Below are 23,409 nucleotides of genomic sequence, written 5' to 3' on the forward strand. Positions count from 1 at the left end.
AATAAAATAAAATGAACTACAAGTATTTGTAATAGTGATAGTGTAAGTGGTGGGCCAATGTATTCAGTCCAAGTGTTTTCATTACTTTCGGGATGTGAGGTAAACATCACCCCGAAGACTGGATTAATGTTTGGAATGGAACTTTTCCTGCTTCAAATGATGGCTACCTTCAGCAGTCCAGCAACATTCCCTTTGTAATTCAGAATATCCCACGGTAATGACACCACTCCTCCACAACCCCTCTCCAGTCAATGTAAAACCACACCCTCCCATAAGTTCATATTTACCCACCCCAAAATACATTAGTATTCCCCATGACCATCTTCAGCCAGCCTAGTGACAGATATTTTTATACTCCATTTTGTTCAAGAAATCAAAATGTCATATACTTTAGTAGTTCATGCAAAATATTTAAAAAATAATTTGTTCCATGCATGTTTTTAAACAAAAAGCTATTCATATTGAAATAAACCTTTCAGTTACTTAAAGAGCAGTAACAGCTCTCTTCAGCTTATAATATTTTGGGAGTGCATGAAAATTGTCCCTTTATGTATAATTAATGACTGCTTGCACAAACTCAGAAAGTCAGTCACAATTATCTTCCACTTATTTTGACAACCTTTTAAATTGTTCATCTAAAAAAAGCTATGATATGCTTTGTATTCTACTGCTAGAAAATTACCTGAGAAGGTGCACTGCAGGAAAGGCCTGTAAGTTCACTGATGCGGGCTGCAGCAGTAGGGTTGCTAGAGCTGATGAGGACAGGAGGACTGATTTCCATTGAATGACGATTCTGAGAAGCCTGCGAAGCCTTGTTGGACATGGTAAGAGAGGTAAAGGAGTGGCGTTTTTTGGTGTTCTTCTTGGTATCCGTGTGCTTTTGAACTGAATTGCTGTGGGATGCACCAGATGTGCCTTCCCCAGAGTCTCCTGCTGAACCTGAGGGCTTGTCCAGTTCTATCAGCTGCTTTGCTGTTGTGTTAAACTGCAAAACAATGACACGCAGAATTTAAAAATGAATAATCAGTTGTGCTTGCACATGAAGGAAGCTGGTGTTTCAAATGGAAAATGGCTTTTTTATAGACATTTTTTTTCAAGAAAGGAAAACATGAAGCTGTTTGTTGGGGCAGCTCAGCAACTGACAATATGAAAGGGGGGTCAGAGAGGAAGAAAGGCTATACATTTGGCTGTCATTTCAAAAACAAATTTTTGAAAGTTTCCTATTTGGAAATTTTGGGTTGAGCTATCTGCTGATTCTCCATCTCTATGTGTATATTGTCAGAGTGATCCCTTACAATGTATCATTTATTCATTATTGTCAGCACTTTGATCTTAAGCCTGCTAAGAGATTGACAGCAGGGATGCAAGTGTTTCAGAAAAGTGATCAAGGAGACTCTCACACACTATCTCGTGGTTATCTCGTGAATAAATTAATAAAATATTTTGGAAAGTTGTTCGTTTGCTATGTATTTGGACACCTCTTAAGATATCATAACCAAGATGGTACCTGAGACTGAGGAGCAGATTTTTATCCATCTGTAGATATGCTTGGATGCCATTTTAAATCAAGATGGCAGTGACAGACCTAAACGTTCAAAACTACAGTATTTTTAACCTCCAATTTTAAAACTGAACTGATTTTTTTTGTTTCTTGGAATTCCTCAATTCAGTTTCTGTTTCCAGAATTTTGTTTCTTAAAATTCCAACACTGGTATGGCATAAATGTAAAAGTGATGTTTTACATAAGTGATGAGAGAATAAACACAAACTCAAGAACTTTTTTAAAGGACACCTTTGCTCCCTATCCCACAATATTTCCACACTACCAGTTCTGAATGAATAGATTTCAACATACACAATGAACAAATACCAGTTTGTTTGCCCTGCAGTTGCACCCATGGATTCTGTGACAAGTTCAGCTCACAATAAAAGCGTGTATCTGTTACATAACTGAATTTATTGGAGCTCTTAATTTGTCCCTACATTTCAAAGCACAGAAAATAGTGAGGCTGGCCACCAAGATTATCTAGGAAGTCACAAGTTTATTGCAAGTATATATTACATTTTCTACCATTATTATATTGTATATTAAAATATTTTTATGGTTCTCTCACCTCAACATATGAAATAGGAAATATTCCTATTTTGTCAGCCAACATTCCTTCAGCCCAGTTTTCATCTACTCGGCGAATCACAGTCAGAATGTCATCCTACATTAAAAAGAAATATGCAGTTAAACAACTAATTTCTTTTAAGAACACATGCATTTCCTGATCAAGAATAGCACTGTTTCTCAAACTTGAGTCCCCAGCTGTTGTTGGAATACAACCATCTCATCCCTGACCACTGGTCCTACTAGCAAGGGAGGATGGGAGTTGTAGTCCAGCTACAGCTGGGGACCCAAGTTTGAGAATTAATTAAAACAGAAGCAACCAACAACACCATTATTCTCATGGCTCCTTCCCAGGGCAACCCACTGGAGTTCTAGAAAAGTTAAAGCCAAGCTCTTCCATTTATATATAAAATAAAATACATTTAATAATTTAATATACTTAGCTGGGGGGGGGTCAGACTGAGGAACAGAAAAACTGAAATTAACTTCATCCAGTTCTAAACATTCTTAAAGAGAGCCAATTTAGTATAACATACAATGTGTTAAGATTTGAACAGGGAAGATAAGTTCAAATCCTTAGTACACCATGGGGCTTACTAGGTGACATTGAGCCTGTCACTATCTCTTAGCAGGCTACCTCACAGTGTGGTTTTGAGAGAAAAATGGTAGTGGGGAGGGAGTGAAACCATATATACAACCCTGAATTCTTTGAGAGAAAGAACTGGTGGCAGGGGAAATCTAACTAATTCCATCCTGAATTATAGTTAAAATAAAAGTTAAAACATTGTCCTTAGAGGAAATTAAGGTATTAATTCTCAAAATTTAAAAACCCAAACCAAAACAATAAAGCTTCCAATAATAAGGGAACAAGTAAATATCTGTAGGTAGGAAAGGAATTAGAAAAACAGTAAGTATAAACTCTGGGTGCTCATGTATGTCTGTCACTAAGGACTCAGCTACACAGCTGCAAATAAAACATTTTAAATGTGTTGTAAAGTGCAATATACAAAGGTGACACTAGGTGGCAACAGTGAGGTATGCAAAATTCAATGTATTTTTCAAAACATTTTTTTTAAAGCATTTTCACAGCATTTTTTATGTGTGTATAGATTCCACCTAACTTTCTATATGGACATTAATAAATGTTTCAATGTTCTTACAACACTCAGTAATATAAGAATTGTGTTTTACCTTTGAGAAGGGTAAACAATCCTTGTCTGCTTCCTTGTCTTTAACTTCAAAGTCATAAAGTGCTTTGCACTGAGGTGGAGGTTGAGGTAAAGGTTTAATAATCTGGACAAAATTGGTCGGGAAAAATCCATGGACACCATTAACTTCTCCATGATACCAATTTTCATCAACTTGCCGACGTAATATGATAATGTCTCCTTTGCTGAATTTAAGATCTCCAGGCTCTTTCCCCTCATAGTTATATAATGCTTTGGCACAAGGTAACTGAGGTACACCCTACAGAGGGGGGGAAACCACATTTCATCGTCACAGAATGTAAAAGAAGTGTACACACAAAACAAGCAATTACACTAGAAAATAAGCCATCCAGCCAAACTGTCACTGACTTTTCATATGACTTTCATTCGCATATCAGACATCTGAAAAGTTTTTAAGTTTTAAACTAAGGCTGTGTATGTGTTGTTGAACTAGAAATTTAAGAATGATTTTGAAAAATGATAGTATAAGGAAGGATAATAAATGAAATTGCCTAAGATGCTAACTACGTTCTTCAAAAACAAGAGTTGCTGCCATTCATAAATGAGACCATGATCCAGGCAACGATCACACCAGAAAAAAGTGGCAAGTCTGTGTTTTGTCAATTCTTCCTTCCTCTTGAGCCACCTTTCATGCTGCTTCAGAGTCCCCAAGCCCTTTAAAAATATTTTTGGCATCATAAGTGGCTGCAGTGGAAAATCACCCACAGTTGCCTTCCCAGCCCCTTTTCACTGCAGAGAGTGTCACAAGAGTAGACTTCTGTTCAGTGGGCACTCCTGCCATTGAAGACAAACTCAGGATCATAGCCATGGAATATTCCTACTTTTTCTTGATTAAAAATATATGCATTTTACAGTGAACTCTGAAAATCTCTATCTAGAATTCATGATGTCCTGTGAAAGTCATGTCAGTATAATACAAATAAGGATGAAGCCATTCTTTAAATTTGCCAGTAAAATTCCCTCTATGCCCTTGTATGATTCCTGTCTCTTCACAATGATGAGATTCCCCTTCTACAGAGAGTCTGGGAAACTGAGCACTTGTAATGTGGGAACTGGGAGACAAGGCTAATTTTCTGCAAACCACAATTTCCCCTGTATCACACTACTCTAATCAAAATTTAAAGACTATCTCAAATTTCCAGGAATACTCTTTTTGCATTCTCTGCAGACATGACTTTTATCCATCTCTCATTCATATGGCTTTCTGCAAACCACAATTTGTCTACAATAAAAGAGTTCTTTCTAGAAAAATAAGGACTGCAAACTTGTTTTGTGCTCCCTGACTAGAAAAAATTAGATTCTCTCTCCAAATAATACATCTCCAAAAAACGAATTGCTTGCAAACTGTTTTTCAGTACAACATTCCAGTGTTATTGTTGAGATAAAACAGCAAGAAAAGACTGAAAGGACTGTGTGAATTACCTATTGTATAGTCTCACTCACTCACTCACTCACTCTTTGATATTTCATCCCATTCTTCCAGCTCTTCCTGTGATAACTCCTGCATAGTTCTCACTGAAGCAGTACTTTCATACTAACTGCATCACTTCATATTGCATGTTTAAATGCTGGATCAGGCCACTGGCCCATGCAGTGCAACATCCTGTTCTCACAATGGCCAACCAGATGCCTATGGAAGTCAGAAAACAGGACCTGAGCTGAACAGCACCCTCCCCACCTGAAATTCCCAGCAAGTAGCATGCAGAAGCATACATCTTCCAATAGTGGAGGTAGAAAGTAGCCATCGTGGCTAGTAGTCATTGTTTGTGCAGGGCTGTTGTTTTTGTATGGAAGAATGCAATTCCATCAACAGCAGGTGGTAAAACGAAAACACCCATTGTTACAGGTCTGATTGATAAAGGTGCAATTGGAGTAATTGCACCAAGCCTCATGCCAGGTCTCGGGGCCCACTTCTGACACTGAGCTCAACCCTTTAGTGACAAAATATCTGCAGGAAGAGTCCTTCCTCCATACACACCCTGCCTGTCAATGATGAAAAATCTCTTACTAAGTTACAAGTCTCACAAATCATGTTTAATATGAGAACATAAATACAAATTTGATTACAGTTCTGATAGTGCTGAAACCCTGATTCAGTGACTGCACCACACTGATTTACCTTATTAATGGCTGACTGTAATAGTATTAGAACAAATCAATCATGCAAAACAACTATAATCAAACATTTGAACAGATGGTTACTGTATCCCCCCCCTTTTACAATTCCAGTTAAAGTATAGTTAATATGGATGCAGTAATCTTTAATAGTGACATGCATGAAATACAATTGATTCTACATTGTAATTTTCAGTAGAACTAAGCTCTACCCCAGCCACAAATAACAAGAAGAAACGGTTAAATTATACAGAAGTGAAATAAAGGAAATACTTCTTCATTCCAGTACATGTAAGCTAAAACCAAAGCAATTGGTTTGGATTATTCTTTTGGGTGCAATATATTCAGAGGCCACCAGGACACTGTCTTCACATGGTTCTCAGATTCTCTGGGTGAGAGGAAGATCACAGCTGGGGGTCTTTAGCTTTTTGAACCAGCTTCCTAAATCCTTGACACCTCCCCCCCCCCCCCCATGCTCAGCAGCTTTTGGTTACTTTACAGGTCCTTGAATATTTGCTGAGTTAGTGTTTATGTTTCATTCTGTCTCTGTTTCATTTGACTAGCCATGAAAGGACGGCTTAAGGTATTGTAGAGCAGTGAGAGGGATGCACCAATGTGTAGCTGTAGTTTTACCCCATGAGTTATTTCTAAGGAAAAGCAGTTTAATACATGACAATATTATCCAAACTATATGTACAGATCTATGTAAACATGACTGATTTGAATGAATTTTATTTTTGAAGTAAATTCCAAGGCAGCTCTTTTGCTGAAAAAGCCACAAACTATCACCAAACATTTATCCCCAGATCAGTCTACCACTTAAGGGTTCCACCAAGACCAAAAGGTCTGGGGTGGGGAAAAAAGGAAACCAGTACTTCAGTGTTTATAGCAGCTGCATGTTCTCCACTTTCCTTTGATGTTCTTTAAACTCTTACTGTGCACATCACCCTTGCTACCAAAAGTGCCTCTAATAATTTTAATATCTAAAGCATGTGTGCATAACACCACACTTCAGGTTTCCAGTGAAATAATCTGTTGTTATTCCATATCTCATTTTATTGCTTCAAGGAGAAGCAATTGAAGATAGTATTTCTGTTTATGTATTATATGTAAAAATGTGATTACTCTACAGCTTGTCATTCAGCATCTCAAAACTCTAGTAAATTTCCCACCCTACATCTTTTATGCTCCTTTTCTATGCTTTTTTCTGCACTTTTTAGATATTGGCTCCTCACTCTGCATGGTAAAGTAGAGAGCTCATTAAAATGCCCATTTATTGTGCTTGGCTAGATGGACCAATGGTCTGAGCCAGTATAAAGGCAGCTTCATATATTTGATGTGTAATCTATAAAGCATTTTAAATTATTTAGAAATTCAGTTATTTGACATGTGCTGGTATTTAATGGGGGCTGGTACTTTCAACATGTGGGTACTGCAAGTCCTCCCCTCTCATCACAAATTTCTTCAATTCCACCCATGCAAAGCTGCCCCTAACTGCTCCACTTAACCAAGCCCCTCCATGTGATCCAGGATCTAAATGGACAGAGACTGTATACTTCTGAATATCAGATGCTGAAAACAATCTGGCTCTATTGCCCTCACACTAGACTATATTAGATGAAGACTTGCACAAGGCCACAGATCGTATACATGGCAGAAATGCAGGATGAGCCCAAAACCCAACATGGCATATCCCTCAGCCATAACTCTCCAAAATATGACTCAATAGACAGAAACCCCTTCCACACCACTTTCTTTTGGCCAAAATAAAGTTCCATTTCCCAACCTATGTGGCTTACTTCTAATGCATGCTAGGGATTATGGCCTATAGCTCTGATCTTCCAAAATATTAAAAAGGTCAGTAGGATTAGGTGTAGGAAAAACAGCTACCAATTAGTTTTCACCAATACAGTGAATAAAATACAATTACAATGTCCTTTCATTTTATAGTACTTTTACAGACCAGAAAGTGTGCTAATTTGAACAACCCCTTCCTTATATGCACATGTAATAATCCACATGCATACTGCAGCTGGAAAGCTGCATTCATTATTTGCTTTTATTTGAATTTCCATGCTGCATGGAACACAGTCCCCAAAATAAATCTCTCTTTAAAGATTGGTTATTAAATTATTCTTGAAAACACCTGGTTGGCCTCTTAAAGCAACTATTTTTAACTAAAATATTAATATTAATATTAATATATAAATACTTGTCTATTATTAAATAGAGCACAAAAGGATGAATAATCACGGCAGAAAATAGAAATAATGCTTGTGCCTTATGCAGAGCATAGGTTAGAGGTGTTTTCGTTATGAGTAGATTTACCAAAATGTAAAATTATCACACACAATATACTTTAACAGCTGTGGCTAACCAATGCAGCGGTAAACACACAAATCTGTTATGACAATGTGTTATCATGTCATGCTGGCACAAGGAGTTTGGGCTTATGTCCACCACAGCCAACTACATAATGGAACACTGTGGTAAATGCATGGTAAGTTCTCTACCTAGCCAAGCTGAAGACATCCAAAACATAGATTCAAAATGTTTGGGAGACCATCATGGGAATTCCCAATCCTTCAAACCTTTTTTTCTATATGGAAGCAGAGGGTTGCACCCACCTCTAATAAAAATATAATAAATATTTAAGAAAAATATAATTAATTGCTATGTCACTTATTTTGAGAGCTACTGAAAATCAAAGTACTATGTAGCCTTATACAGTATGGTAAAATACAGTTTGGAAAAATCTATCCCTTGTGCTTTTTTTAAAACACAAATATTATGTTTCATACTATATCATACTATATCCACTGGCCCAACTTTCACCGTTTTTATCAGCAAAAACTTAGAAAACATCCTTAGTTTGTCTTGCTAAAAAGAACAGATGGAAATATCTGGTTTAAAACCAACAACAAAAAGTACACAATGCTCATCTGCTGAAACCTAGAATCTTTTATATTTTAAAAGCAAACAATGTCTCTGGATGGTATCCACCTATTGTATTTACTCAAATGTAATATGCACATTTTTTGGTCAAATTATGTCATGAAAATTAGGGTGTGCACTACATTTGATGGCGCATTAAATACCTTTTTTTTTGTTTCAAAGTTTTGAAAAATCATCCATCATAATAAATATTGAGGTGCGCATTCAATTTGATGGCACATTAGATTTGAGTAAATATGGTAGCAGAATAAATCCATTGGCCCTATTAAGCATCTTCCAAGATAATAATGCCCCCACACACTATAAAGAGCTCAAAACCCACCTACTCTCAGCAGCCAGAAACATCATAGCCAGACACTGGAGAGACCTGTCAGAAGTAAACACGGATCAATGGTATCAAACTATATGAAAAACGGACTTATTACAAAAATTAACCAATAGACTGAACCTGACACAGGGACAAATAGAAGAAGACGCCTTCACTCAAGTATGGCTCCCCTTTATCACATTCACAGCCCAACAAGAACCTACCAACAGCATTTGAATCAATATGGGCTGAACTTACCCAACAACACCCCCCCCCACAAACAAACCTCACTGCAGCCAACTAAAGATAACCAACCACGCCCTGAGCACCCCAACTTCTCTCACTAAAATGTATGTTTGTGTGTATGCATATGCATATGCATGCATACATACATACATACATACATGTGTGTGTGTGTGTACATATACATATAAAATGAATGAATAGAGAACCTACTCAAGTGACACTGGCATAACTCGTCACAAACATACTAAATATTACCACCCCAATCTCCTCTCCCCCTTCTCTCTCCCACTCTTCTTCCGCCCCCACCTTATTCTGTATAATGTTTCACATCAAATGTAAAAAAAAGGACTATACGACCTGAAAAAAGACAATGCACATTTTTTGTGAACCATGAAAATCTTTAATAAAAATTATTTTTTAAAAAATGAAACAAGATATGGTACCTCATCCCCACTCTCCACTGAAGAGCAGGCAAATTTATCGAGTAGCCAAAAAAGACTTTGTCCTGAATACAAAGCTGCAATTTATAAGCTCTTAGCCCTCTTTCAGTTTGATTTTATCATTTTTATTCCATGGTGTTAAACTGGAGACTATATTGTTTAGGACTATAAATACCAGCCAGCAATCTTAACTTACATTTTTATCCCTTGCTCTTTAGGAGCCAATGAAAATAATACTTCCGTGAATGACCTTGAAGCGTTGCTGGAACCACATAAAAGAGTGAAATGCCTAATAGGAAGTCATACTTTATACTTGCTAGGATAAGAGTTTATAGTGTCAAGGCCAATGTGGGACATGTGTAGCAATGTGTAGCAATAGCAATAGCAAGATTGTATTAAAATTTAAAATCACTCTCAAACTACATTTGATGCCCAGGAATTCATAGATTAGCAGGTTTGACCATGACTAGTTTTTAACACAATGAATCAGTATCAAAATTGAAAGGAAACTTTCCTAGATACTGGAAGCCATATAGGAACATGCATATGAAATAATCCCACTAAAAGTTCACTATGAATGCAGCATATTTAGGTAGGAAAATATTTGTGCATGTCAAAGCTAAGGCCCTCACAAGCACAACAGAGAAAGGCTGAACAGAAGAAAGCAATGGAAAGAATGGGTAATTAACTTCCCCTATTGGAATGACAATTCTAAGATCAAAGCAAAAGGAGAATTAAGAGCATGTAAGCTACAACATTGCATCCAGCTTTGTTCCTGGATATTATATATTCAGAATGAAGTTTGTTTGGTTTTTGGACAAAAGAACAAACTGGTATAATAAAATAAAAAATAATAGTCCAGTAGCACCTTAGAGACCAATGAAGTCTCTAAGGTGCTACTGGACAATTTTTGTTATTTTTTAATTTATTTCGACTGCATCAGACCAACATGGTTACCTACCTCAATCTAGTAACTGGTATAATGTTCCAGCTAGTCTTAAAATAAGGTATCTGCTAATCCCACAGTCAAGTTCACTTCAGTCTGAAACTACTAGCAGGATAAAAGTAGTGAAATAAAATTATTACACCCTTGTTATTTAGATAATCAAGCTTTGATCTTATGATAGTCTTGTTGGATATTATGAACCAGGAAGAAATACTATGGACTAGACTGCCCTTCTAACAGTGGCACAATTCCAGACTGCAGCAAAATGAGGGGAAAAATAAAAGTTCTCCTACTATCCAAGAATAGAATTTTAAGATTTGGGAAACATTGTCTATGGTTAAGCTCTCAACTCAATTAAAGTTGCAAGACGAAATCATAGCTACAACATTAAATCTAATACTCTTGTTTTTCCTGCATGATTAAGAGTTCCAGATTGCATTATTTTGTAACACTTTGGTTGGTCCAAATAAGCATATCACCCAACTGTGGATTATGGAGGGTTTTTTTTTCTTACGGACACAAACAACTACCTTTGCTTTTTTTCTTTTGAAATGAAAAATAACCCAGATTCTCTTCATAAGTATTTTACTGCAATCCTATATGCATTTACCCAAGAGTAAGTATCACTTTACTCAGAGATATGCATAGGGCTTCTTTTTAAAGTACTGGTATATATTTGTTACCAAATTATTTTATGCATGTATTCAAACAAACCTTGTTTTGCATTTTCCTTGATGTTTTTGTTAATTCATAAACTTTGCTATTCCCAAGAGGAGTTGTGTTATTCAGTCAAACTGTAAACAAAAAAAATCTAAAAGTTTAAGAGCTAATTAAATTTCCCCTGTAAATGATGCAAAGGAAAAGGCAGCCAGAAGTTCCATAGCCTCTTTTACCATTGTGAAGTTACTAGTTTCCTCCATATGTTTGTGAGTGTTGCTGGCAAAAAATGGATACAATGTGGCATCCAGATGTTGAAACAAACAGAATATGAACTTGTCAATTTATCATAGCTTTAGGAAGAAAACATTAAAGTTCAATGAAAGAAATATATATTGCTGGCAGAAAAAGAATATTTTCAGCATGCTTTGGCTTTTAAAAAATATCTAAGGCACCTTATAACACTAAAACCTACAGCCAATAAAAAGTTACAACGTTACAGCAATATTAAAATAATAATCCCCTAAAAAGTTAAACAGCAGCAGCACAACACTCAAATAAAAATTCACCGAAACTTGTTGATGTTCATCCTTGTTATGTTGAGCATCTCTGAGGCTCAGACTGAGTTTGGGGAGATTCTACTGCCTTTCTTACAGAACACTCTCAATACTTTAAGTTGTGCAACTTTAATTATATTAGCCCAGGCATAGGCAAACCCGGCCCTCCAGATGTTTTGAGACTACAATTCCTATCATCCCTGACCACTGGTCCTGTTAGCTAGGGATGAGGGGAGTCCCAAAACATCTGGAGGGCCAAGTTTGTCTATGCCTGTATTAGCCACAGTAAAACAAGTGGTGCACACAATGGTTTGTGCATGCCTGAAAAACGTTTGTCACATTCATCAAAGTCTACACACTTTTTTTAAAGCTCTTCAAGTCTGAAAAGTGATCCGGTAGTGGAACTGCTATATGCAGAGATGGATGGTCCAACTTTTCATACCAAGTGGGCGGCAAGAGTACTTCAACACAGAATCCATGGGCCACACAATAAATTAAATTTCTGTATCGTAAATTAAAGTGCTTGTCATATATTCAGTATTATTTAATATACACAACATAGTTAATTATAAGGTACGGGTAAAGGTACCCCTGACCGTTAGGTCCAGTCGCGGACGACTCTGGGGTTGTGGTGCTCATCTTGCTCTATAGGCTGAAGGAGCCAGTGTTTGTCCGCAGACAGCTTCTAGGTCATGTGGCCAGCATGACTAAGTCGCTTCTGGCGAACCAGAGCAACGCACGGAAATGCCGTTTACCTTCCCACCAGAGCAGTACCTATTTTTCCCCCCAAAATAATATTTATTACTTTTAAAAGAAAAAAGAACAGAAGAGAAAAACCAAAATAGAAAAGAAAAGAAAAGAAAGAAAAGACAATACAATACAATATATAAACAATACAAAAACACATTAAACTAAACTAAACCAAACCCACTCCCTAACCCTAAATAAAACAAAACAAAAACTATTTAAAAATAAACATCCCCCCTTTTCGATACTCTTTCTTTCATTCCCTTGTTTCCTCGACCTCCTCTCACCTCCCTTTTTGTATTCCACTTCTACTAGTTATTTCAGCAAATCCTTTCCATCTTTCTCTATTCTCTATCATATTATAAATAACATATTTTTTTAACCTTATTTTAACATTAAGACTAAAATACTTATATATGCTTAACTCCTTATAACATTTCTGCTAAATCCATAAAATATCAATCCACCATTTTTCTATCACTCATTAATTTTGCGATATTTCTATATATAAACTTTAAATTTTCCAATCTTCTTCCATCAACTCCTCTCCCTGGTTTCGGATTCTGCCAGTCCTTTCCGTCAATTCCATATAGTCCATCAACCTGGAGATCTTATGTCCGAGGCTCTTAACTCTTTTCCAGGTCCCTTCTGCAGATCTTCTTCATATTCTTTAATACTAGAGAGCAAATCTTGAGAGAACTCCATCCTAACAATACTTTTATTCCTTCTGGACAGTTCAGCCAAATTTCCATAGTTGAAGCTAGGGTCTATACAGTGTTTCAGGACGTATTTCAAGATTCCTCCAAATCCAAAGGCCCCCAAAACTTCAATCTCCTCCAAATCCAAGTCCATGTCCCAAAAGTCAATTAATCCCTGGATAGAGGGATCTTTCCAACTTTCCTTCTTCAGTCCAAGCCGGGATCCAATCCTCAAAATCTGGCTTTTTCTAGATTCAATCAAAAAGGCCTCAATTTATAGTCCTCAATTTGCTTCTGTAAAACTAAGGATCCCGCTTGTGTTATTTTAGGTTCAAAAACAACGACTTTCTCCTTTTCCTCCACCATTTGTTCTGCCAAAGTAGGTTCCTGTGCCAGGTCCTGAATTATTTCTGTGTTGGTGCTTGCTTTTTGTCTCAAATTAGTCACTTTCTGTTCCACATTATCAATTTTAAAAGTCATGTCATCCGTCTTTTTATGAAGCTCTTCCAGCAAATAGTTTATCTTACATAATGCAGTCACAATAACTTCTCCTATCAACATTTTGAATGGTCCAAGGTCAATCTCTGGTTCTCAGAATCCTTATCTTGCAGCTGGAGACCTCCCAGTTACACTCCTATAACAATTTCAAAGGCTCCCTCTAGTATCCTCCACTTGTATCAGTTCTTTCAAGCACAACTCAAGCAATAAACATAGTTTCGATTTTCAGTTACTTTTTCCTCCATTTTAAATGCAGAAGAGGACAATGGAAACAGTATCTTACTCTTATTTTAGCTAGCTGTCAAATCCGTTCTGTCAATAAACTTTTCCCAAACGTCATCTGGCAGCCCGTTCCCAGGTTCGGAGCTGTGGTAATTTGATTTTCCCCTCACTCCTGCAGGCTTACTAAGTTCAAAATTTCCCCCCTCTTCACCTGCTTCCAAGGGGGGTTTTGTATTTTTAACCGATGGAGATTTAATCCTTTGTCAAAAGCTTTCAAAGACTTTAGCTTGTAACGTCTTTGCTTCAGTCTATTTACAAAAGCGGAAGGCGGACTTCCTGTTTATGACCTTCCCGCTTCGGTGCCAAATTAAGGTATTTAAAGATCCAATTTTCCGTTCTACTCATGGGTAGTTGTTTAAAATCCAATTGTCCACAGGAAAAAGACAGCGCTCTCCAGCAACAGCAATGCGGCTTCACTCTGTGAAAGAAGCAGTCGATTCAAAGCACCGCGCCACTCACCCCACGTCGCTCCGGATCCCCAAAACAGGGTTTCCCCGCGAGTAGGGGAGGCGCAAAAGGTGCCAGCCGAATCCCAGGTTCACAAGCTTCTCCCGCTTGTGATTTCAATGGGTCTCCGCCTTCGCCGTGGCGGTCAGACCCTGTTTTTCTCGGAGTAAGTTCCTCCCGATCGAAGCTCAGCCATTGCCGGAGGCGCCAACCTGGAAGTCCAGAGCAGTACCTATTTATCTACTTGTACTTTAGAATCATAGAATCATAGAATCATAGAGTTGGAAGAGACCACAAGGGCCATCGAGTCCAACCCCCTGCCAAGCAGGAAACACCATCAGAGCACTCCTGACATATGGTTGTCAAGCCTCTGCTTAAAGACCTCCAAAGAAGGAGACTCCACCACACTCCTTGGCAGCAAATTCCACTGTCGAACAGCTCTTACTGTCAGGAAGTTCTTCCTAATGTTTAGGTGGAATCTTCTTTCTTGTAGTTTGGAACCATTGCTCCGTGTCCGCTTCTCTGGAGCAGCAGAAAACAACCTTTCTCCCTCCTCTATGTGACATCCTTTTATATATTTGAACATGGCTATCATATCACCCCTTAACCTCCTCTTCTCTTCTCACTTTGATGTGCTTTCGAATTGCTAGGTGGGCAGGAGCTGGGACTGAACAACGGGAGCTCACCCCGTCGCGGGGATGTGAACCACCGACCTTCTGATCGGCAAGCCCTAGGCTCTGTGGTTTAGACCACAGCCCCACCCGCGTCCCTATAGTTAATTTTATATATATATATAATTAAATACACAATAAATAGACCTCATAGATTTAATTTTAAAACAAATTTAATACACAAACATATGTATGTGATTTCATTAACAACACATGACACAAAGAATAAATATTTAAGGCTTTAATATGATTTTTTTCTTGAATGTTGCTGAGGGCTACCAAAAAGAGATTGTGTGGGCCACATGTGACTTGCAGGTTGTGTGCTCCAGCTCTTATCTAAATTCTTCTGGGTATGCAGTGAGATATGCTGCTTTGAGAAAGCTTTAAATCAGAGGTGAGAAGTAGATCAGAATCTACTGAAAGATCTCTCTAAGCAGATTCAGCAAAGATTTCTGACTTCCATTTGTGATTAGCAAGAACTTCTAACTTCTTGCAAAATGACATGCACACATCTCAATTATAATGTAATAACCTGAGAGGGCAGGTTGTGGAAGGATTCTGAGCTCAGCTGAGTTCTAGTACTGAAAACAAATATTACATACTGCCTGCACATTAACATTTGAAAGATCAGTGAATGGGAAATCAAGTCTCCATTGGCAAATGTAACTGAGCTGCCATTAGTTATAAAGATGAAATATGCAACAAATTATAGCTTCTTCTGATCACCTGATATAAAAGCTTGGTTTACATATCAAAACCACCCATTACATGGCTTTAAAGATAGAAATTGTATGCATTCCCTTTTTAAATTTAGAAGTTACTTGAGTAGTTTTTGTTGTCTTTTAAGGGAAATTTATTAAGTGACAATAAAGGACCTTTTTTCTTTTTTAAGAACACAAGCAAATTTTTTCTCACTGGCCTTTACTATTCTACAGACAATAACTGCTACTGTCCAGAGTTGAAATGACCTTTGCACCTCCACCTACTTTGTTTCCTTTTGGAATGCCATTCATCCTTTTGAAACACAATTCAACTAATTATTGCCTTATTTTTTCCTCCTGCATTTTTCTACTTTTCAGGAAGTGGGTATCACTGTACAAGCAAATGAGGTTTCATCTTCTTCTGGCAGGACAATCAAGGACAAATATGTACTAGTGTTAGATGTCATACATTGCTGCCTGCAGTATCTGCAGGGTGGGGCAAGAGTACCAACTAGTCAGTATTTGACTTGTCCAACTAGGAAAACTACTCTGTGTATTTTGCTAATACACTTGTGAAAACTTCTAAACAGCACTTACAGGTGTTTCTTAAGGTACCACATGTACAAAATCAATTATATATATACACAAGAGATGGTATCCAACAATTTCTGTCTACTAATGGAAGGGAGAAAAGCCAAACCTAGAGAATATAACCCCTGACCAATTAATAGATACTTATACTTGTTTTAAAAGTTTTACTAATTTTATCTGTGTTTTAAGGCTAAATATTTTAATGTATACTTGTTTTAATAGGTTTGCAAATGTTATATATTTTACTGAGTTTTATTATGTATTACAGAGCTTTTTGATTAAGCTGTTTTAAATATAAACTCGTATGTAGGTAAAGGTAAAGGCACCCCTGCCCGTACGGGCCAGTCTTGACAGACTCTAGGGTTGTGCGCCCATCTCACTCAAGAGGCAGGAGGCCAGCGCTGTCCGGAGACACTTCCGGGTCACATGGCCAGCGTGACAAGAGGCCATCTCACTCAAGAGGCCGGAGGCCAGCGCTGTCCGGAGACACTTCCGGGTCACATGGCCAGCGTGACAAAGCTGCATCTGGCGGGCCAGCGCAGCACACGGAAACGCCGTTTACCTTCCCACCAGTAAGTGGTCCCTATTTATCTACTTGCACCCGGGGGTGCTTTCGAACTGCTAGGTTGGCAGGCGCTGGGACCGAGCAGCGGGAGCGCACCCCGTCACGGGGATTCGAACCGCCGACCTTTCGATCGGCAAGCCCTAGGCGCTGAGGCTTTTACCCACAGCGCCACCCGCGTCCCCCCAACTCGTATGTAGTCTATAACAACTAAAGCTGTTGGTTAAGGCAGCCCCCTTAGAGTTTTAGACTTTGGAGAAAACCTGCTGCCTTGGGAGATGCCAGAATGCAAAATTTGGTAATGAAAAGATAATGTGTGATAGTCAATATGGTAAAAAATGTTTCTTAATTAGCCCAAATGTTGCTGTTCCACCTGCAAGCAAAATCTATTAGGCTTCATCATAATCCAAATTAAACAATTAAAACTATCATGTAAAGGGAATATTTAATTTAACAACCTGCTCATTTATGACTGTAATATTTATGAAAAACTATAAGAGGCTCTGTAAAAAAATATTTTCATATCCAACAAAAGAGAATTTAAGTTAGCTCTTAATGGCAATTTTATTGGCACACAAATGGTTTGGTAAATTTTTGAATTACATACAATGCACACAAAAAAGGGTATACAGACCATGGATTTCTTTGCCTGTGCAGCTTGAAGTTACGGTTAATTTATATATGCTTTTTTCCTACTAAAGTCTGATTTCATTTTCTAGACAGTTACAAGTTAAGGAATGGACAGCAGATAAAGCTAAAGACTTGCTATAGAGCTATTTCCTCCATGGAATTTTAAAAAACTTTATTAAGTTAAATGCTATAAATGTCTACAGAGACATCTTTAAAACAGAGCAATCTTTACAGTATCTAAAAAAAAATTCTGTAACAATCTGTCTGGCTGTATGAATCAATGATGTCCTGAATATACCTTCTAATCTCTGCCCTCACTATTTAATTTTCTGTCATCAGTGCATGAAGATATGCAGTCAAAAGAAAGTAAGATATGCAGAAGCTGAACAACAGGTTCGCAGTGATGCACATGTGCACAGTCTCACATGCTTTGAACACATGCAAAATTGTTGTTGTGTGTATGTAAACTTTTTTTAAAAATGCTCTGTTAATGTAAGTGCAAATAAAAGCCATCACTAGTATATCCATATTGCAGTGGGGAAGTATTGCTTGAGAAAGTTGAGTCACATCACCTCCACAAAGTAGCCCTGTGTAGTCCAGTTGCATTCCAGTTCCTTGGTAGATTTTTTATTTTTACTTTTTTAAAGGGGGCTGTTGATTGTAGAAGCAATGTAAAATACAATGCCTCTTTCACTGAATGAATAATTGCCAGTCTAAGATCAATTTATGAAAGAGCTAAAGTAATATAACTTATGAAACTTGGAGTTCTTTGAATGGTTTAGGGTTGGACTGGAGAAAGATCAGGGATCTTGACTTTTAGCAGCTCTGTGACAGGGAGAAATAAGTTTGAGCATTTTCTAATATAGAAATACAATTATGGAAAAAGCTTCACCTCCTAACATTCTGTCTATCAAACAACTTACTTGTGTGTGATTAATTGGGAGATTTGTTTCTGTACCTTCTACTTCATCTGCAAAAGAATATATAAATTTGCAAATCACCCAAGGCATAGGCAAATTTTATGCAAATTTGTACCTCTTTTGTGAATGGTAGAGAGGGCCCAATAGACATATTGTACCAGGCCCAGAAAATCCCAGCATATCAGAAAATCATAGACTCAGTATGCACCAGCCACGAGTCTTTAGTAGCATATTATTCACCAGGCAGGTCCCAGAGTTAGCTGAAAAGCATTGAAGTGTATGGAGTGATTATTCAATTATCAGCAAGTGAAGTTACTGCTTTTCTGAACCACACTAGTGTTTTCATAATACCCCTTTCCTCAACCCAAATAACATAACTGTCCTTTTTTTATATAAAGAAAAAACAACAACAAAACTGTAATGACAACCATGGACTGAAGTTTAGAAACGTAGCAGATAAGAAATACTGAAGACACCCAGTACTTGAATGACCAAATTGAGCCTAGATCTTTGAAATTGTCTGTCTAGCTCAGGCATTCCCAAACTTGGCCCTCTAGATGTTTTGGGACTACAACTCCCATCATCCCTAGCTAACAGGACCAGTGGTCAGGGATGATGGGAATTGTAATCCCAAAACAGCTGGAGGGCCGAGTTTGGGGATGCCTGGTCTAGCTAGACAAAGCAAGTCATTTATCTAAACTTCCCACTATAGGAGTTACATTAATTTCCAAAGATTTAATATTAATTATTTGTGCAGTGCTTATACAATAAAAGTATTCTCACAAATATATAAAAATCTAGAAACCTACTTTCAATTCATTTTACTTGTTTAAATTTAAATATGCATTAGACATGCTCTTCCTTCTAATTCTCTGGAGAGCAAAGAGATTTGTTGCCAATTTATAAAGATATTAGAACAGGCTCATGCTCCTACACAAAATAAAGGAGCTTTGTCTTAAAGACTACCAAATGCATTATGGCCACAGCGCAGAGTATGTTGGGCAAGCTTTACACCAGCCTGGAATCCTTATGAGGAAGAGCTGCTCCCTAGCAGGTACTGCTATAGGTGAGAGACTACCAGAATGAACTGGGGCGGGGGGGGGGAAGCTTCTCCACTTGCCTTGCCCCCTACCCACCGGACCTTATAAGGTGAAGATGCTGCTTACGTATTATTGTCTTCTCTAAACGTTTTTGCAGGCTATGCTTTTTGGCAGGAGCACATCACTTGAATGCATTTTAAATCTCATTTTCCTGGTAATGACAAGATACAGAATAAATAGAATCTATACTGTTCAGACATGGACTCAAAGAGAAGCCAATACTATCGTGGCATTGCTACAGAGAGTGTCCCAATTAAAATACATTATTATCAAATCTGGTTTCAACTTAACTTGCAATATCTGTTCCTGTTGGTAACATAATTAAATACTGCACATTCAAAAACTGGCCTTGCTGGTAACATCTCATACTTGATGTGGGCAACAATATTAAAATGGGCTAAACATAGTATTTCTTGAGCAAAAATTTAAAAACAAGCATTTTACAGATTACTTAATTTTTTATTCCATCATGGCTTTTCCAAATACAACCATCTACTCTTTACCCAACTTTTCTTTAATGTGTTTTTCTAAAACTGCTCGAAAAGTTGAGAGAACTAGACAGCTGTAAATAAAAACACTTTAGTACAATACTCTACTAATAAAACCTCATGCAAGATTATCAGTCTTCTTTTATTCAAGTAAGTGACTAATCCTTTTAAAAGTAGTATTCACTGTTTAAAGAGGTCTTCAGAAGAGCTGTATATCTCATTTATGATTCAAAAAATTATAAATTTGGCTACTATTCTTTAAAAAGCTGCTGCTATACAAGTGTTATTTAAAGGCTTGCTTTAAGGAACTATGTGAAACAGAAAGTGCAGGGAGTGTCTCATATATATCCTCACTAGAATGAGCTCCCCTGGAAGAAACCAAGAGAACAGAACAAAGTTTATTTCCTTGGAAAGAACATATTAAGCTCCAGGAAACTGTTTCAGTACTCTAAGTACTTCAGCAAGATGCAATCAGCTTAAAACTTTTCGTGTTTGGAATTAGAGAACTCGCACAAAAAGATTCTCTCTACAGTAAGAGAATACCTGCATTTCCAGTAATGAATATGGCAACATATATTTTCTTATAGATTACAATAGCCTCCTTTCTGCTTCTGTCTGACTAGTAAACTACTGAAGTTTTTTGCAAGCCCAAGGAAAACAATAGTTACTAATTTAGGATACTGTATAAGTTAGTAACTATTGTTTCCCTTGGCTAACTATTGTTTCATCCTGATTCCAGGATCAGATGCTACTTTACTCTGTATTAATCTTCCCTGGAAAGCTGTATAAAACACAGAGATGTGACTCTAAATACACGTATAGCAAGAATTCCACTGAGTTCAATAGGGTTTATTCTCTGATAAGTATTCTTAGGACTGAAGCCTTAATTTTGTAAAAATTGGTATGATATGTTTTCAGGTCAACCATGTTAAAGACTGATGTACTAATCTCCCCCAAACAGCCATTATTCTGTTTCCTGTGGCCTATCTCTTCACTGGCATAGAAAAGCAAAAAGAGCACAGATGAGTCTCTACACAAAGAGAAAGAAGTAGTCTTTTGGCAGTCTCAGCTCAAATTAAGCCCTGAAGCTCTAAGTCTAAACTACAATAGAAGGTTTCATGATCATTATGTCATTCATGGGTGATCCACAGCACTGAGAAAATGCTGTTGTTTAGCCTGCAATATAGAAACTATTGATAACATAGTGAAAACCTATTTCAAATCAATCCCATTATAGTATTTCTAGTCAACCATTCCAGTTAAGAAATAAATCACAGCTTTTTTTTATGAACATTACTAATACTTCAGCAAGGTAATATCACTTATTTTCAAGTTGCCATCTTTTTTAGGTTTAAAAAGAGGTTTAGTTTTAGGATTGTATTCTATTTGCACAATCTTATGCATGTTTACACTGAAGTAAATCCCACTGAGTTCAGAGGTTTACTTGCACATAAGTTGGTTTCTGATGGATAATATTAAGCTAATCAGAACTTACAGCTTTTTAAAATTACAGCTTTTTAAAAAACTCATCCATTCATACCTCGGGATAAATATGCTTCAGGATAAGTATTTTCGGGCTGCGCTTCACAGCGACCAGGAAGTAACGGAGCGTGTTACTTCCGGGTTTCGCTGCTCGTGCATGTGCAGACGGTCAAAATGACGTCACGTGCCTGCGCGGAAGCAGCAAAACGCGACCTGTGCAGACTGTTATTCTAAAGCAGCAATGCTGCAGCAAGCAAAGGCTCTAGCAGCCAAGTCAGCTGCTTGTGGCTGGAAAGCCAAACAGGATGTGTGTGACTGTTGCCATGGAAACAAAGGGGCAGTCCATTCTGTATTGAGCACCGGATGTTAGCTCAGTGTGTGTCATATGACCTGTACAGGATGTACATGGGTGGAGTTTGGAGTTTCTCTCTGTTTGTTGAAGAGAGCGGACATGTTTTCTCTGTACTGAAGTGAAAGACAGGAATAAACGCAATGTAGATACATTTCTGTCTGAGTCTGATTCCCCTCCCTGGGGATATGCAGGGAGGAGAAGGAGGAGAAGCAATTGGTGTGTTTTTCTCACAGCCTGAGGAAAATCGCCGGAACGGACCTCGTGTGTATTTCCTGCCGGGAGTCGCCGGAGGGAGGTCAAAAGAATTCAGCCGGTGCCTGGAGAGATAGGCACATACCTCTGATCGACCCTGAATTCTGTCTTACGTTCTATTCAAGATGCGAACGGGGCTCCGGAATGGATCCCGTTCACATCCCAAGGTACCACTGTACTAAAATCTATGTATTTAGACTACATAAATAATGGACTCAGGCAGAACAAAATGGTAAAATATCTTCCATAAAAAGCTTATCAGTCCACTCATGGGTCCTTGACATCTGCAGGACCTTCCACAATCATACAAAGCTCCTGCTCAAACTTCTTCACAGAATTGGATGTTGAGAACAGTTATATATGATACATTATGTAAAGGCAGTGTGGAACATCTTGATGTTGTAGCAACATTAAGGATGCACTGGAGCACACAGAGGGTTCAAGAACCAGGGAGATATATATCTAGCTAACATGTACATACATAAAGCTAAAATTCCAATTTTAAAAATCTAGGTAGATTATTGAATACATTGATCCAATTAGTACAGGGTTTTTCTCCCACAAAACAAGATCATTAAGGTTTATATACTGCTGACAAACATTTCAACAAGACTGAATCTGTAACTGCAGTTAATGAGAGAAGCAACAAACAAAGCTACTCTGCATTATGTGGCTTTTCTGTGGTTATGTATGCCAATACACAAAAATTCAAATACAGAACCCATTACAACAAAGTTAAAAGATTACCACAAAGCCACATAGCACAATTTGAAAAGCCAGAAATTCTATCACAAGACATTAATAAATCATAAAAAGAAGTCACAACATCTTCTAAAAAGGGCACTTAATGGTTTAGTATTTCCTTAGAGTATAAAGCAGATTGTATGATTCAATAGCACTCATCTAAATTCATTTAATTCAACATAACAGCAGCTGTCACTAGTTTTCCCTGTAGCTGATTTCCAAAGTCTCAGAAATCTTATGCTCAGTGAAAAAGACTAATGAAATTCTAACACCCAGTGTTTGGAGGGTCAAAGTGGTTGACAGTGAGCTATGGTGGAAGTGTAATAGATCAGTGGTAGAGCATCTGCTTTGTAAGCAGAAGGTCCCAGATTCAGTCTCCAGGTAGGGATGGGAGATACATGCTTTCCAGCTCATCATCAGGAGAGAGAAATAGCTTCCCAGTGGTATCCATTTGTCAACAAAAATATATCATTTCCTTGAACTTTGAGGGTGGAAGGGTCTCTTGCTTTCAGCAGACAGATCATGACCCTCCCATAGTCAAAGGAATATAGAAAGCTGCCTTTATGCCACATTAGACCATGGTCCATCTAGCTGAGTATTGTCTACAATGACTGGCTCCACAGGATTTAAACCAAGCTTCTTTCCTAGTTCTATCTGATGCCAGGAATTGAATCAGGAA

The 23,409-nt window shown here is 37.7% G+C and overlaps 1 protein-coding gene across 3 annotated transcripts in view; it reads right to left on the bottom strand.

Annotated features, from left to right (window-relative positions):
- SH3RF1 (SH3 domain containing ring finger 1) overlaps window positions 1-23,409 on the bottom strand; it is a 46,704-nt gene that overhangs the window by 15,865 nt on the left and 7,430 nt on the right. For all 3 annotated transcript variants that reach the window (XM_079990142.1, XM_079990143.1, XM_079990141.1), the window contains exons 3-5: window positions 3,305-3,580; window positions 2,115-2,210; window positions 683-985 (exon numbers count right to left, since the gene is read on the bottom strand). In XM_079990142.1, coding sequence (XP_079846268.1) covers window positions 683-985; window positions 2,115-2,210; window positions 3,305-3,580 — 675 coding nt within the window. The remainder of the gene's footprint in view (window positions 1-682; window positions 986-2,114; window positions 2,211-3,304; window positions 3,581-23,409) is intronic.

Source organism: Podarcis cretensis (genome assembly GCF_951804945.1).
Source record: "Podarcis cretensis genome assembly, chromosome: 9".
In the NCBI taxonomy this organism is placed as follows: Eukaryota; Metazoa; Chordata; class Lepidosauria; order Squamata; family Lacertidae; genus Podarcis; species Podarcis cretensis.